The following is a 15,883-nucleotide window of genomic DNA, read 5'->3' as shown; positions in this document are numbered from 1 at the left end:
CTGTTGGGATTTAACTTGATTAACACCTGCACAGAGCATTTCCACCTGCACAGAGCATTTCTTGCTGATTGGCTGTTGGGATTTAACTTGATTAACACCTGCACAGAGCATTTCCATACTGACAGTATGTCTTTATTCAAGTGTTTTGGTAGGTATTTCAAGCTTTTCTGCTCCAGCATTGGAATGCGGGGCATGAACGTTTTTTTTTTATTTTGAAAATCAACAGTTTGCATTATGCAATTAAAAATCCTAACTAATAAAGTAGGGAATAGCTATCCAACTGTTGTTTTAGTTGTATGTTACTTCATATTATAGTTATATCAATGTAAATCATTGTTTTCCCTTGTGTTTCTCATTCTTTCCCTGCCATGTCGTAAAATGTGGTGAACCCATCGCTGTATTTGCTCCAAAGCAAATATTGGCCTTTCTAGTTTTAAAAGATACATTTTGTGTGATGAGGTCAAAATTTTAGACTTTGTTGTGGTTTTCTTTATACTCTACTTAAACGAGTAATGACGTGTTAGTTTGATCGGTCCATTAATACGTATACAGATCAATGCTGACCTCCGCTTTATGATCCTGATGGACGGCGTTCATCCTGACATGGACACCTGCATCTTGGTGGACTACAAAGGTAGGACTGACCCATCATACATGCCACTAGCGGTTATCAGCCTTTCGATCAGTCATGATCGATGATCGATCTGTTGTTGTGTTGTTGTTGTTGTTGTTGTTGTTGTGCACACACACCACTATTCCGAGCCACCAAGGAAATATATGGTGAACATCGAAGAAGTAAGCTGTCAAAAACACCTACTTCAACCCCTGCAATAGCCTCAGACGACAGGAAAAGAGACAACTACAACTTCTGGAGATCTAACGACCACCTTAAACAAACCTAAAAACATTTTTAACAAAGGAAAAAAGAAAACTAGGAAGGCAGCAAATGGCTTAATCACATCCCCCGTACAAAAAAATGGACCTGTCTCCCTACCAAAAGACAGCCAAAACGTAAGAATAAAAAAAAAAAAGATACCTCCCTGTTTAAGAATTTATCTAGTCAGCCCACATTATGTTATGGTCCTAGTTGGAAGAATCATATCAGTTACGTATTTACCCATGTACGTGCATGATTGCAGCTACGTAAAATCTTACGCCAAACTTTTACAGAGGACCACCATACTTACCAGGAACAATGTCAACAAAAAGTCAATGGCCTTACCTACCACACAACTGCATGTATCTGTAGCTAATTTGGCTAAAATATTTTAAATGTTGGTTAAAAATAGGAAGGTATATAAATATGTAGGTTATGTGACATATTTCCACCGACACCTGGCCAAGACACACCTGGCCGATACTTGTTCCAATTATACGTATGTTCCTACCATGCGCAGGTGGCCATTAGCAGATAAATTAATTAAGTAAACAGCCAATAAACAGTCACATCTGCAAACATGGTCATACCTTTATACATGCCCATATTTGGGCCAGCCCCCATGCCCAAACATGGTCACACTCCAAATTCCATTCTTATTAGTCACGCACCCACACTACACAGTGACTTTTGACCTGAAAAAAATCGAATATTCCCAAATCATTTGAATTTGAAAGGGGTGAATGCCGAAATTTATAATGAATTGTTGTTACCTATATGAAACACACTCATATCAATTTTTTTGGGTGTAATACCAGGTCCCCAGGACCAAAAATGTACAGATAAGTGAACATTTTTTTAAGTCCTATATCTAAAAATTAATAAAATAAAAACCCATGTGGGTCTATTAAAACGTCCTAGCCGGAAAATGCCAATATAGTTTTAAGTATATCATAACAACACTGTTTGCAGTTGGTTTGGGAGAGCTCATCAATGACCCCTCTGCGCGGATCAATGCCCTGTGTCAGGGAGGGGGGAAATAGTGGAGAAGAAAATGTGTTTTCTTTTGTCAGGTCACCTGATCCTGAACACCGTGGACTGCACACAGCCAAACGGTGGGCGTCTGCCTAAAAACGTGGACATCATGATGAGCGACTTTGCGGGAGGAGCCTCTGGGTTTCCAATGACGTTTGAATCCTTCAAAGGACGGTACACTGGTAAGAGCAAATGTACCTAAATGACTAGAGGTAAATTGCTGCGATAATAGCTCTTTTTCAAATTACAAACATGGACAATATATATTTTATATGCCAAAATGGACGTGTCGGGTACAAGTATGAAATGAAAAGGCCATCCGTTAATTAACACATGGACTTACTTTGGCTTGTCATTTTCAATATGATATTTTAAAGGGTTGAACCATAGAATTCAAGACCTGATGTGGTTGAACTACAAAAAGGGGGGTGTGATTAAACATTTAGGTCTTGATCTGTGTGATGTTCAAACGTTTTGACTTAACTGACCCGTATACTTTCTTTTTGTAGAAAACCCAATGTGTTTACAGTGCAGTTGCGTCTTTTTATCCGGTAACAATGATATATTATCCAAAATATGTAAAAGAAGGTAGGCATTACGTTTTCAATTTCACTGATTTAATTTTTTTGATAGTATCCATCCGTTGTTGTTACAAGAATGTAGGTGTTGTTACAATTGGGCTCCTCACATTTGAGTCTGTAAATAACATTCGCCTTGGTACCTTTGTGAGGTCGGTCCTTAGGGTGCACCCGTCTTTCTCTGAGGGTTGAGTGAGGTTTGAAGTTAGTGGCTATGTTGAAGTTTTGGAAGATCCGTCGGAGTTTTTCAGATACTCATTGGACATACGGAATAGTGATATTGACCTTGTTTTTGTTGGTCAATGGTTTACACTTACAGTTCACACTTCTGTGTTTTCTAGACTGATCCAAAGGTTTGAACGCTTTTTTAAAAGTCCAGTTTTGGTAGCCACACTTAGCCAGGGCACCTCGGAGGTGTCTATGTTCGTCCGTTTTGTCTTGGTCTGAAGTGATAATGTTGTCTGCACAATGAAGGAGAGTCTTGATCACTGCTAGTTTGTGATGGGTGATGGGAATCAAAGGCCAGGTATTGATAAGTGTGGGTGGGTTTCCTGTACACTTCAAAACGAAGGTTACCATCTTCCTCTGCGATAGTTTTGGTGTCTAGGAAAGGGAGCATGTTGTCATGGCTTGGCTCCTGTGTGAACTTGATGTTGTCATCTATCTTGTTGATGTGGTCAAAGAAATCAGCAGCTACCCTCTTTTTCAGTCTGCACCAAGTGTCATCTACATATCGAAACCAGTTGGCCAGGAGAGTGCCATTAACCCTACCTAGACCGGGCTTTTTTTGACATGGGGGGACCGGGGGGGGGGGCTCTTTGACCCCCCCCCTAAGAACTCGCGAACGGTATGTCGTATGACCACCAAATTTTCAGAGAATGGTGTACTAGTGAAAATTTATCATATCTACAATTTTTATGTCGTTATGATGTAATATGACGTCATTATGACGTCATTAATGTGATTTTATTGGCCAAAACCGTCTAAATAGGTTTTTCCCTGAAAACTAAATGGTATTCAACATAACTGTACCAAAAGTGTTTATGACAGAATATTATGGTGTACTAAGTCTTATGTTGCCCATAGGTGACAAAAATGACGTCATGCATATTTAAGATATCCGCCATCTTGGATCATCAATCTTGAATTTTGAAAAATAGTTTTTTTTCATGATAAAGCCTAAAATACATCGTAAACATACTAAAGACCTTCATTAAACCTTTTTTGGAAAAAGAAATGGAAGTATTGATGAAATTTTAATGAAAATAACCTGTATATACCTGTTCTAATGATATGGTCCGCCATCTTGGATTTTGGCCAATGACGTCATCAAATTAGCATAAATTATGCATATTTAATGATAAAATTTACATAAAATTATATTGGATGTTATTAATATTAGAAACCATGAGTAACTTGACATAAAACCCATAAAATTCTATTGTTGAAACAAAAAGTACTAAATTTAGCAAAAAATGCCTGTCAGAAACCCGTTGCCATGGCAACACAAAAAATTATTATCTTATTCCAATTATAGAGAATTGTTGCCAACAATATTCTAGGAAAAGTCACCAAGTTTGGCCGTTCTACGGCTAGCCGTTCAGACGCTAGGTGACATCAAAGTTGCCGCGGGCACTTTTAGCCCCCCCCCCCCCCGGTCCTAGGTAGGGTTAAAAGTGCTGAGGGCTTTGTTTTCAAACTTCTCCATGTACAGGTTTACAACAATTGGTGAAACTGGTGATCCCATATCACAGCCGTGCATTTGTTGGTAGAACTGTCCGTTGTAGGTAAAGTATGTGTATCCTAAGCAGAGTTCTAGTAGTTCACAAACTTGGTCAACAGATAGGTTCGTTCTATCTGCAACTGTATCGTCGGCTTCCAAGGCTTCCCTGACTTCTGACACTGCTTCCTTACGTGGTATGGAGGTGAAAAGTGAGCACACGTCATACGAAGTGATGGTTTCATCATCCTCTACATGAATCTCTTTGATTTTGTTGACAAAGTCGGCACTATTCTGTACATGATCCTGAGATTTACCCACTAGTGGTCCCAAAATCTTGGCTACAAAACCTGCTAACTCATAGTCTATACTGGAGACTATGGGTCGTAGAGGGACACTTTGTTTTTTTGATGATTGATGACTGGTTTATTTGCAACACGTGCTCAGACATACCGTTGCAGCCTTATCTGGCTGAATTAGGGCATGATACAAATCTTATGTGATACATGTACTTAAAATCTATCACAATTCTATACCCTAACAGACAAGGTATTATTGCTAATTTATCAAAATCAATTATACAAACATAGGCTAAAAGACAAGGTGCGTACTGGTTAACAATCGTAAAATAACTTTATAGTAAAAGAGACCTATTGATTGAAATCCATTCTACTTTACTATACTAGGCGAGGTACTAATGATTAAATTCCATTCAATAATTTCCCAGTGAAAGGCACGGTAGTATTCATAAATCTGAAAGTTTTACAGTTGAACTGGGTGAAGTTATCCTTCGTTCTCAGTTCTCTGCCGTGTACGTTTCCCCGTTTCGGAGGCAGCCAGCAATAGATATTTTTATTTTATTTTGGGAAGGCCGTAAAAAGCAAGGGGTTGTTCCGTTGTGGGGTTGAGTTTTAGGTAGGTGGGGCGATCCAGAACTACTTCAGTTTGCAATTTCCTGAGTGCTGCACTTATTTTCCCTTTAAACTTGTTAGTGGGGTCCTTTTTGAAGGGCATGTCTCCCAATAGGCCATACACCTTTCTGTCGTACTGCTCCCTGTCTAAGACTACTGTGCATCTGCCCTGGTCTGCAGGAAGAATCAATATGTCTTGATTTGTGGCCAAATCTTTAAAGGCGGTTCGTTCTTCCCGTGTGATGTTACTAGCAGGGGTTTTGGAGACTTTCAGGGTGGTAGCTACTTTTCAGCTAGTCCTGCTACTCCCCGGCTATTTTCCACCACCTACAACACAACCAGGGTTACTCTTTAAAACTCGAGTCCACGGATATCTTAGGCCGTGAAACACGCTGGTGGGAACGGGGTGTTAAAGAGGTAACATATTAAATAATGTACAACCCCACCCTCAACAGGGAAGGGGGATTACGGGTCGATCTTTCCAGCACTTGAGATTTGGCACTCCCAGCCCCGAGGACAGACAACACTTAAGCTCCTGTTCGGTATACGAGGGGTGTTCAAAAAGTTCTCGGCCTCACCTAGAAAATAAAGGTCAAACTCCTTTTCTTTGGTATAACTGTATGCTATGACGTCTTACATCACCGCAGACAAAAATTCAAATTTGTATATTCATTAATTAGCACGTGACGCCCCGTGAAAATGGGGTGGGTGAGGGCAAAATCACAAAATGGCCGCGACAGAAGCGTGTGCTGTGATCAAGTGTATCGATAAAAAAGGATGTCTCCTAAGGACATCCATGAAGACATGGTCAAGACACTTGGTGATGACTCCCCTTCTTATTCAACTATAAAGAAGTGGGTTGCTAGCTACAAGTGCGGTAAGGAGAGCACAAAAGATGAACATATGTCAGGATGCCACAAATCAGCACCATGGACAATCCAGTTGAGGCCATCCATCACATGGTAGTGAATGACAGATGTGAGACTGGCCAACATGTAGCAGGTTCTTTGTTCTGTGTTATGACTCAGTTCACAATATTTTGTAGAACATCTTGGGGATGAACAAACTGTCTGCATGGTGGGTGCCTCGAATGTTTTCTGAACATCAGAAGTTAAACAGGCGGGACATTTCAAGGAACGAATTCAGTCCAATCCATGCAATTTTCTCAAAACATTTGTAACCCAAGATGAGCTGGGTTCACCACTTTCACCCCGAATCAAAACAGCAGAGCAAACAATGAATCAAGAATTTTTCCCGGGCCCCAAAGAAGTTTTAGCGAGTTTTATCCGTTGACTTGGTTTTGGCCTCTGTTTTCTGGGACAGTAAGGAAGTAATCATGATTGACTACATGCGAAGGGGTTAAATTTAAGCATCAATGAGGAGTACTATTCAACAGAATTGCGACAGTTGAGGACAACGATCAAAGAGAAAAGGAGAGGAAAGCACCTAGCTGGCGTGATGAAAATGCACCTGTCCACACAACGCAGGGGTTAGTTGCAGCCGCAAACGAATTTGGGTTTGCAGTCTAACCCCACCCTTCCAATTCACCTGAACTAGCACCGTCGGACTTTGCCTGTTTCCTAAACTCAAGTTCCACTTACGTGGTCAACGTTTTGATGGTAATGATGACGTCATCTATGCGGTTAAGGCCAATCTGGGGGGTCCAGATGCAACCTTCTTCCACAAGGGGAAAATAAAGCTGGAACATCACTGGACCAAGTGCATTGCAGTTAGAGAGGACTATATTAAAAAATAGTGTAAGAAAATTTTTACTGCCCTGACGTTTTCTAGGTGATGCCGATAACTTTTTGAACACCCCTCGTAACATGAGCTTTCTGTCTAATTTGCCTTGTCTTGACTTGTCTGACTTTTGTTCCCTTTTCAACTTCACTGACGAAAGGTAGTGGAGTACTTTCTGTTTATAGATACATGTATTACGTTTATTTTATGTATTAGAGTTTAGGGAGGCTCTATGTTTACGTCAATGTTTGTGTGAAAGTGAATAAAGATTTAAAAAAAGGTAGTGGATACTAGCTGAAACGTCTGACGCTTCCAAAATCATATCCACTTGCTTAAGTAACTGCTTTTTGGCGTATCGTATTACCTGGATGTCTAACCTTGATCGACGTATGATCGTGTTCGTATCGGGTCGACCTGATAAGTCCACAAAATGTTAAGTGCTTTATTTTGCCTAACTTGCCCCTTCAAGCTACCGACGTATATACTGAAAATCACTCATTCATCCTCTCTCAAACACTTTTAAACAAAACCTCAATTCAATTGAAAACAAAGTGCTAGTGAGCCTAAATGTACTCAAGTGACTTCTTCCAAAGCACATGAGCTGTACACAATCCAAAAATCCATACCGTAGTATTTTGAGATGGCGAGATATGAGACCCGGATGTTCCAGTGTAGTGCTAATTGAAAGCCAATAGCTCCCATTTTAACAGTTTTTGTCAAACCCTACCGACGCAGCAAGTATGAAATCGCTCCATCCAGCTGTTTTTTTAATATCTTGTTGACCGACGGTCAGATAGAATGGTGGGATGACAAACTGAAAATAGAAACCTCCACTTTATGAAACTAAAAGGTAATTAAGCAAGTGTGGACTTATTGCAATTGAGACATTACAAGAACGTTAACCAACTAATTATTAGAAAATGTGTTGTTGCTGTTGGTACAGAGGACTGGAAAGCCAAGTTCATCGCCACCGAGAGGAAGAAGCTGCTGTACTACAAAACACAAGTGGTTCGTGACGTCAACCCGAAACTCTACTGCCCCTTTGCTGGCTACTTTCTGGAGGCTCATCCAGCTGACAAGTAAGTGGGCTGATGCAAACAGCTGATACACATTTGGTAATGGAGTAGGGCATGTGATCAACTAATATAATTACCTCAGCAGAAGTACTGCAGCAGAACTTCCGATATTTGTATATTTTGTCCTGGACATGCTATGGTCTTGATTTCTGAGTGGCGGATAGCTTTTCTTGTCAGAAAAAAGGTGTGGGTTTGGCCTCCCTAGCAGCTTGTTCTGGAACTCCATGGGGGGGGGGGCAAACCTTTCAGAGCAGAGAGATTCACAATGTATCCTTATGATTTTAGGTATGTGCGTAGCTTAGACAAAGATCTACACTATTAGATACAAATGCAAATAATGACTTCATTTGCATATTTATTGAGAGAATTCTGTAATTGCGGTGTTTTACGTCATAAGACCTTGATACACGTAATGTTTATAATCTCTGGCAGGTGGAATATCAACAGATGCACATTATGCAAATACGGAATGGACCTAATTTGCATAATTAATCTAAAATTCTGTGAATCCTTGGTGGTAAATAGTAGGAATTTCATACTTGGGACATGTGTAAGTTTATCAAAAGTTAACGTCATGATGCCTTTATTGTGTTAATGTAGAGGTCAGAACTAAGGAAGAAATTTACATTTACATATCAAGCCCATATTTCATGCAGACATGAGGTCTTGGAACTCTTGTTTTTACAAGAGATGATGTTATTTGCATATCATAATAAACATTAAAATTTCATCAGTCGTAACAGTGAATTGTAAATAAAACAACTTCAGAACTATATTTATCGTTTCAGGTATATCTTGGACACCAACACCAAGAACCAGGCTGACCAGCTGAACGCTCTGATCAACAAATATTCAGACCGTATAAGAACTTGGACCCCAAAGCCAGGAGGTACTTTGGACCTAGCTCTGCTTCTACAGGACTCCGTTAACCCCGGGTACAGATGTCCACATCTGATTATGTGCATTCATTTTAGTCTTCAGCTACCTTTTATAATTGCCAGATATCTTTTATAAGATATTGTTTAACTGCTGCTCTAATTTCATTTTCAATATATAATATAATGCGGATCATTGTCTTAAAAACGTATAACTAATTTAATACATTCTGGTCATTAACGTATTGCAATAGACGTTTGCAAAACATGATTTGCGAAGGTGCTTCTTGCAAAAAAAATTAACATTGCATAGATTTAGAAGTTCTTTTGCTGCTATTTTAGAGAAAATGGACTAACCATACGTTTAATACGAGGAAATATTAAATAACTACCCAAACGTTAAATACCACAAAGTTGTGCAATATATAACTCTGTTAACCCTCTAACTTCTGACAAACCGCCAAACGGCTAACTCATTAGATTAATACCTCGGCAAGCCTACGTTTAACCATGTTAAAATGATCCCAGGATTGCAATAGTAGACCCTCCTGAAGGGACTAAGATCTACAAAGACAGCTGGGATTTTGACTTCTACATCGAGAAAATTGACGAGAGTATTGAGAGCGAGATTTTTGCCTACCCTGACTGGGTCCAGTTCTATTACGAATGGGCCGGCTTTCGGGACTACAACTTGGTACTGAGGGTGAGTTGTCATTGATCTGCTCGGCAACGTAGTTCTATTATCGAACAAAGCAGATTTACAGATTTTCCTCAATAATTATGCAAATTAGCTACTTATTTGCATGATTGTCATCTGATTATGCCAAGCATCACTTTAACTACCTACATACCAAAAATATAACGACAATCCGTCAACCGGTTATTGAGTTATCCTCCCTCCTGCAGTTCCAGAACAAGCAGCTAGGAGACCCATACTTATGTCACCTCTTCCCTATCCCAAGACCTACATGCCTTTAAAAATTCGTGACCCTAGCATGTCCAGATCGCGAGATATCACGAGATAACCGAAGGTATGCCGCAGTACTTAGGGAAGCCGCCAGGGGGCCCAAAATCTAATTATTTCTAGGTCCCACCAAGACCTACCTACCTACCAAGTTTCATTCCAATCCATTTACTGCTTCTTGAGTTATCTTGCTAAACCACACACACACACACACACACACACACACACACACACACACAAACGCTACTGAAAACATAACCTTCTTGGTGAAGGTAATAAGGAATGAAGTAAAAGGGAAACTGCGTGTTTCAATGACTGATGTTTGCAAAGCAAACTTTTGTTGTTCCCACCGCAAAGGGATTGCCTCTTGTGATGTCATTTTTAGTCCTGCTGCTCTGCGCTGGAATGTAATCCGGCAGTGCAGTTTTTGACAAATTTATGCAAGACATGTAGCACCTTACCCAAAATTAACATTGTCACCGTGTTTCATTTGGATAGCTCCATATATTAGGTAAATGTAGACACACGCCGTGACACCTGGACTTTAAAGTACAAACCAGATGTATTGCTTCGTAATCATTATACTGCTTCCGGGGCTCTGTTTTGTATAGTACCCGTTACCTTGTTCATATTTGATAAACAGTTGACAAATATGTGTAATTATTTAACGAATTGAAAGTAAGAGATGAGTCAGGAAACATTAAAGCCCTATCTGTGAGATTTGTAATAAGGGTGACATATGTTTTTTAAGTGGATTTGAGTTTGGTAAGGCTTCAAAATGTGACATAGTAACAATTCCAAATTACGCTATCTATAATTCTTGGTTAACATTAAGACACAAAAATGATCATAGAAAAATCCTGAGAGATGATGAATTCCATACCTTCCTGTACTTTTGTTTTCTTGTACGCCAATGTATTGAGTTTAAAACATGTGCATTGCACTAGTAATTGCTGTATTGCACTGTTTAGAATAAAGAGCAGAGAAATAGAATAATTTTGAAAAATAAGGTTGCCTTTAAAGGATCAGACCATTCTGTCAATGTCACGTTCAAACCCGCGGGGTTATCTGCGGTCAATGATTGTTGCCAATGTTGTACCATATTGAACAAAATTTTGGAGGTTACACTGGGGGTTCTTAGTTATTTTTTCTCATACCCTGCCAAACTCCCTTTGTGTAACACATACATGCTATAAAGTATTTTATGCTCAACTAAATAATGTCCAATGATTGTCAAAATTCGTTGAAAAGGTCACATATATGTGTAAAAACTCTACTGAATCAGCTATGGGTGATTATTTCGGAGCATCACTCCCGGTATCAACCAATTTATAGAGCGGGTACTTTTATTTATCGATCATCCGTTCTTTTATAAATATTATATTAATCCACTGATAAGTAATCCATCACCAGCTTGTACAAACAGCCCCTACTCACAAACCATGGCTGGAATATAGAATGTTCCAAAGTGTTTGACAGAGACCGTCAGGTTTTAACAGGTCAGGGCAATGCAAACGAACTACCAAACAACCTGTTCCTCTGCTTTTGCCATCAGATGATAGAGACAGATGACAACTTCCAGTCTATTGAGGGAGGTTATGACTTTTTGGTTGATTTCTCAGACCTGACCTTCCCTGCACACCGGCCTGACAGGGAACACGCGTACCTACAGGTAATTTTCCGACATACTAAACTATCTTTTTAAGATGTTTCCGGAATGTCTCTGAAGAAGGACGCTTTCTTCAAACATTCTGTCGTGATGTGCTATACTAGTTTATATTTCCTTTTGTTTTGTATTAATTCAATTTTATGTTATTGCTTTTTAATGTTAAAGTTTACCGGTTTAATCTTTCCATTGTCCATCAGATTAAGAACCGAATAGGAGTTCATCGCCAGACGGTTCTGAAAGGCCTGTTTTGGGATGACCTGTACATCGGCTTTCAGAACAGGCTGCTGCGTGATCCAGACACATTTCACTACAAGTAAGGCTAAACAAGACTGGCAATGAAAACATACATTGCCATGGCGACGGTGGTTGCTGTTAGGTTTATTGTTTGCATGGCATTGCCGTAATTTCATGATTTTGAGAAAGACTTAGTACAGATACAGAGCACTCCTCCCCTGAGTGTATAGTGAAGGGGCCCCGGAGTCACAGAAAGTAGGGCCATCTGGGGCAGACAGGTCTTCCCAAGGGTTTCCAGGAATGTGGGCATAGATGTGGTTCAGAGACATGCCTGTGGACATTCCATGCTTGTGGACAAAATGCCTGTACCATTCCTAGAATTCTTGTAAGCTGCACACAATATTGTGCCATTAGGCTCCTCCCTGAGACGTCGCCAAAAAAACTAGCAAATTCTGTCTGATATATTTTCAAACTGCTGTTCAATAAAACTCAAAACAATCTTGTATGTTTTTACCATAAATTTTCATATGGTGTCATTTAACAGTCAAGCCTTAGCTGGCTAAGAACAACCTTGATTTCAAACAATCGTCAGAAAATAGAGGTTTATCCCTTGCTTTTAATGTATGTTAACCTCCTCCGCCTAAGTGCAAGGAGGTATTCTTTTCTCACGCATTGCTGTCATCCAAATTACACACCACAAGTGATACAGATTAGGAATAACCATTCTCCAAAATATTTCAATTTAGAGGCACCATAGTACTTGGTAACGTAATACCATTATTAGTCGAAAAAGGCAGCACCTGTTGTGGACTGGTCTTTTCGCCTCCACCGCGCTCATTAACTAGTTTGATTAAAGGTGATAAAATTGCATTGTGCTAATTACAGCCTAAGAGAAAACTAAAAATAAGTACTAATTCCTAAATACTTCTTGGAGGTAAAAGGTCTTTGAATTCTTGTCTAACTAAAAATTGTGTTGATTTTTGTTTATAGGTTTTTATACAGGAGCTTGGAAATTGTTTATAATTCTTATTAACACGACCTTACACAGACAAGCTCCGGTGAAATGATTTCCTCATGTTTCTGTAGGTTCTGGAACCACATGCAGATCCTCCTGCCACAGCAGCCTCCGGACTGGGACAGTTTTCTGCGCAAACAGAGGCATGACCGGAAACCTGCACGGGCAGTTTGGAAACCTCCACCCAGGAGCGATTCAATCAGTAAAATAACCATAGCTATTTCATTCTCTAAATATTCAACTTCGTTTTCTTCTTGCATGCTTAAGCTCTGCTCATATAGAATATAAGAATCGAGTGAATTTTAACGTTCACTCTATATTAAGACAAGCGTAAACAATGTCAATTAAAAAGGATGCGCTTTAAGCTGCTTTTTCATCGCTTGTTACACCATTAACTAATTTTCGTTTACCTGTTTCATAACGCATTGACTTTTTTGCTTATTTGTTTATATGTTAATGGTTATGTCTGAAATACAAAAGAACAAGTAAATTATTTGCCCCTCCTGAAGGCGGTCGATTGCTAGGATGTTTCCCGTTGCAAGGAAATAGGATCAGAAATCGGATTTTTTTAATTGAAGATTTTAAGTATAGCTTTTGTAGAAAAAAAGATGAATTATGGCATTTTAAACATGTTTCGCACATACTAGTAGTCATCCATGATACAAATCTAAGGCATTTTTAAACAATCCCTAAAAGGGTTTTCGGCAAGACCGTTACGGTACTTTGATCCTTGAATAATTTTTTTTTAATTTCTAGAGATTCAAAACGATGGTTGCACGCATGTATTGCGAAGGTGTAATGTATACCGGCCAGTACAAGTGTCGTAATATCAAGATCAACAACGATGGCGACAGTAACTTCGGTACATTTTACTGTAAATGAACGCGGCTGACCTCAGATCGAACGTCGTTTGGGTTCAAATAACGTCAAATCAAATATGATTCGGGTTTTAAATCAGACGGTGCTTATATTTGACCATCTTGACTTGCTTTCTATGATACTGCAGCGGGGCATCTAATTCCGTTAAATTAGGGCACACCAGGCTGGTATTTATGTTCAAGTTCCAATTCGGGCGTGCATCTGCACAATGGTCGCAGAGGTTTTTTTTTAGAACCTGAATCATGTTTCAACATGTTCGAACTGTATGTGGAATGCATTGTTAAACAAAAATGACAAAAAAAGCTGTGTTTCATGTTTAAAAAAACATGTTATTATGTTTCTTTCTTGTATTTAATTTGAAACGTCTTCGAAAACGTCGATTTAAATCTTTTTTCCAGGTAGCTTTAATGTGTTACAAGCATGATACGCCGCTTGGACAGAGGGATTGGGTAATTCATATTCTCATAAACAACAATTTTTCCAAATATTTATATAGTGCGAAGGATGCTTCTGCTGGGGAAGGTCCTGCTACTTCCGGGGATCGTGGCATTCCTGGCAGCAGCAGTTGCCTACGTCAACCTGTAAATCAACAGGTGAACAACAACTATCTAAACGTGCTGAACAAGAGGACAACAGATTATAAGACCTTATCTATTGAACACCTCAGCTATACTGTGGAAGTGCCATGCTATGATTGATATGGCCTTTTCAAATACAGTTAGGCGTAATAGGATCTATATGATTTCTTTTACCATTGATAATATTTAGGCTTGATAAAAAATTATCTGATACGAAGTCTACAAGGACAAGAGATATACTAGTATTCTACTCTTATTATGTATTCATATATCTATATGTGTGTGTATATATATATATATATATATATCTATATTATAAAAATAGTGACAAGCCTAATCACCTAATAAAATGTACACGTAGACAAAGTGACATATAAAGCTCTATAAATAAGATAAAGAAAACATCGTTATATGGATATGTAGTCTATATATCTAATCATGAATAATAATCATCACCATTTAAAAAAAAACTTAGCAATAAATTATAACGGCAAGTTATAGCGTAATTTAGCATGTTATCGATATTAACGCAAACAAGATCTTTATAACGTTTCCAAAACGATGAAATGGGATTATGCATAATGATGATGCATAATAAATATAATATATTAGAACATATCATCATAAAACACATGGGATATACATAGAAGCAAATATGCACATTCTCTGTCGCTGTCTACGTGCAAAAACGTGGGCAAACGCAGACATGCCGTAGAACTTTAAGTGTATGTAAGACTTTTTCTACGTGCGGTCTGCGGATTCACCACCCGAGCGTGCGAGTACGGACGTACCGTACGAAAGACACACGTGTGAGTACGGCCTCCTTACGGTAGGAGTTACAATCGCATAGAGATCGTACGTTGTAAGCACGTACAACCCATGTGCAACTTGCGCAACGTACGATGCACGCAACCGCTCACGGCCAGACGTGGCGTGCAGACCACACCCTTACACCTGGCGAAACCGTGCGAGTGACGTGCGTAGACGCCACTCCTTTCAGAAAAAAAAAAACAACGTAGCAGACGTAGCCTCCCAAAAAACGTACGGACAAATAGCACGTACGGCGGGTTGTGACCGTAGCTTTATTAAAAAGGTAATTAGGTTATGCATTTTTTCATAGCATTTTCGGTATAAATTTGGAGCACAATTGAGAACACAAAGAAGGCCAATCGTTGATAAAATATCAATAGACAGAAAAGAATGCGATTTTTTTCTTATCGCCTCTGGTCAAAACATAGGCACTAATTGGTAGTACGATGCATTCCGGGGTATTTTAGATGGTATTTAGAGAGCTTGTCCTTGATTCGATGCGTTTTAAGACTTGTGCACATAATTTTTTTGTCTAGATACTGTAAATTTATATGCATGTTTCACTTCCTACAATTAATGTCACTCCCTTTTAATCCCTCTTTTTCCTCTTTTATTTTCTGCAATTAATTTTTCCTAGCTACAATTTTCCGCGGATTATTCTATTTATTTAATTTCAATCCATACCATTGGTATAGATATTGTTTAATTTTTTTTTCTTCTAATAATTCTGTCCTCTGTAAAGAATGTCATATTGTCTGACATAAATCTTACATACCTTTACATAACTTGTCTCGAGGAGATTTTTTAAAGTTTCACTTAAGTTGTGTGTTTGGGATATTATAGTCAATTTTATGCGGAGGGAGATTGGCTAAAATGTTTTATTTGCTTCTGAGTAAATGTTGGCCTTCTTAGTCTTCTTATT

At 39.0% G+C, this 15,883-nt stretch overlaps 1 protein-coding gene across 1 annotated transcript in view; it reads left to right on the top strand.

The window, feature by feature from the left end:
- LOC109473073 (cytidine monophosphate-N-acetylneuraminic acid hydroxylase-like) overlaps positions 1-14,158 on the top strand; it is a 21,810-nt gene extending 7,652 nt beyond the window's left edge. The window contains exons 7-15 of the mRNA XM_019772985.1: positions 553-634; positions 1,951-2,094; positions 7,805-7,940; positions 8,726-8,872; positions 9,341-9,515; positions 11,332-11,448; positions 11,643-11,758; positions 12,766-12,896; positions 14,070-14,158. Coding sequence (XP_019628544.1) covers positions 553-634; positions 1,951-2,094; positions 7,805-7,940; positions 8,726-8,872; positions 9,341-9,515; positions 11,332-11,448; positions 11,643-11,758; positions 12,766-12,896; positions 14,070-14,158 — 1,137 coding nt within the window. The remainder of the gene's footprint in view (positions 1-552; positions 635-1,950; positions 2,095-7,804; positions 7,941-8,725; positions 8,873-9,340; positions 9,516-11,331; positions 11,449-11,642; positions 11,759-12,765; positions 12,897-14,069) is intronic.
- Positions 14,159-15,883: the final 1,725 nt, after the last annotated feature.

This window comes from Branchiostoma belcheri, unplaced genomic scaffold (genome assembly GCF_001625305.1).
Source record: "Branchiostoma belcheri isolate BF01 breed outbred unplaced genomic scaffold, Haploidv18h27 scaffold100, whole genome shotgun sequence".
Taxonomy (NCBI): domain Eukaryota; kingdom Metazoa; phylum Chordata; class Leptocardii; order Amphioxiformes; family Branchiostomatidae; genus Branchiostoma; species Branchiostoma belcheri.
This window is presented reverse-complemented; position numbering and strand designations above follow the sequence as displayed.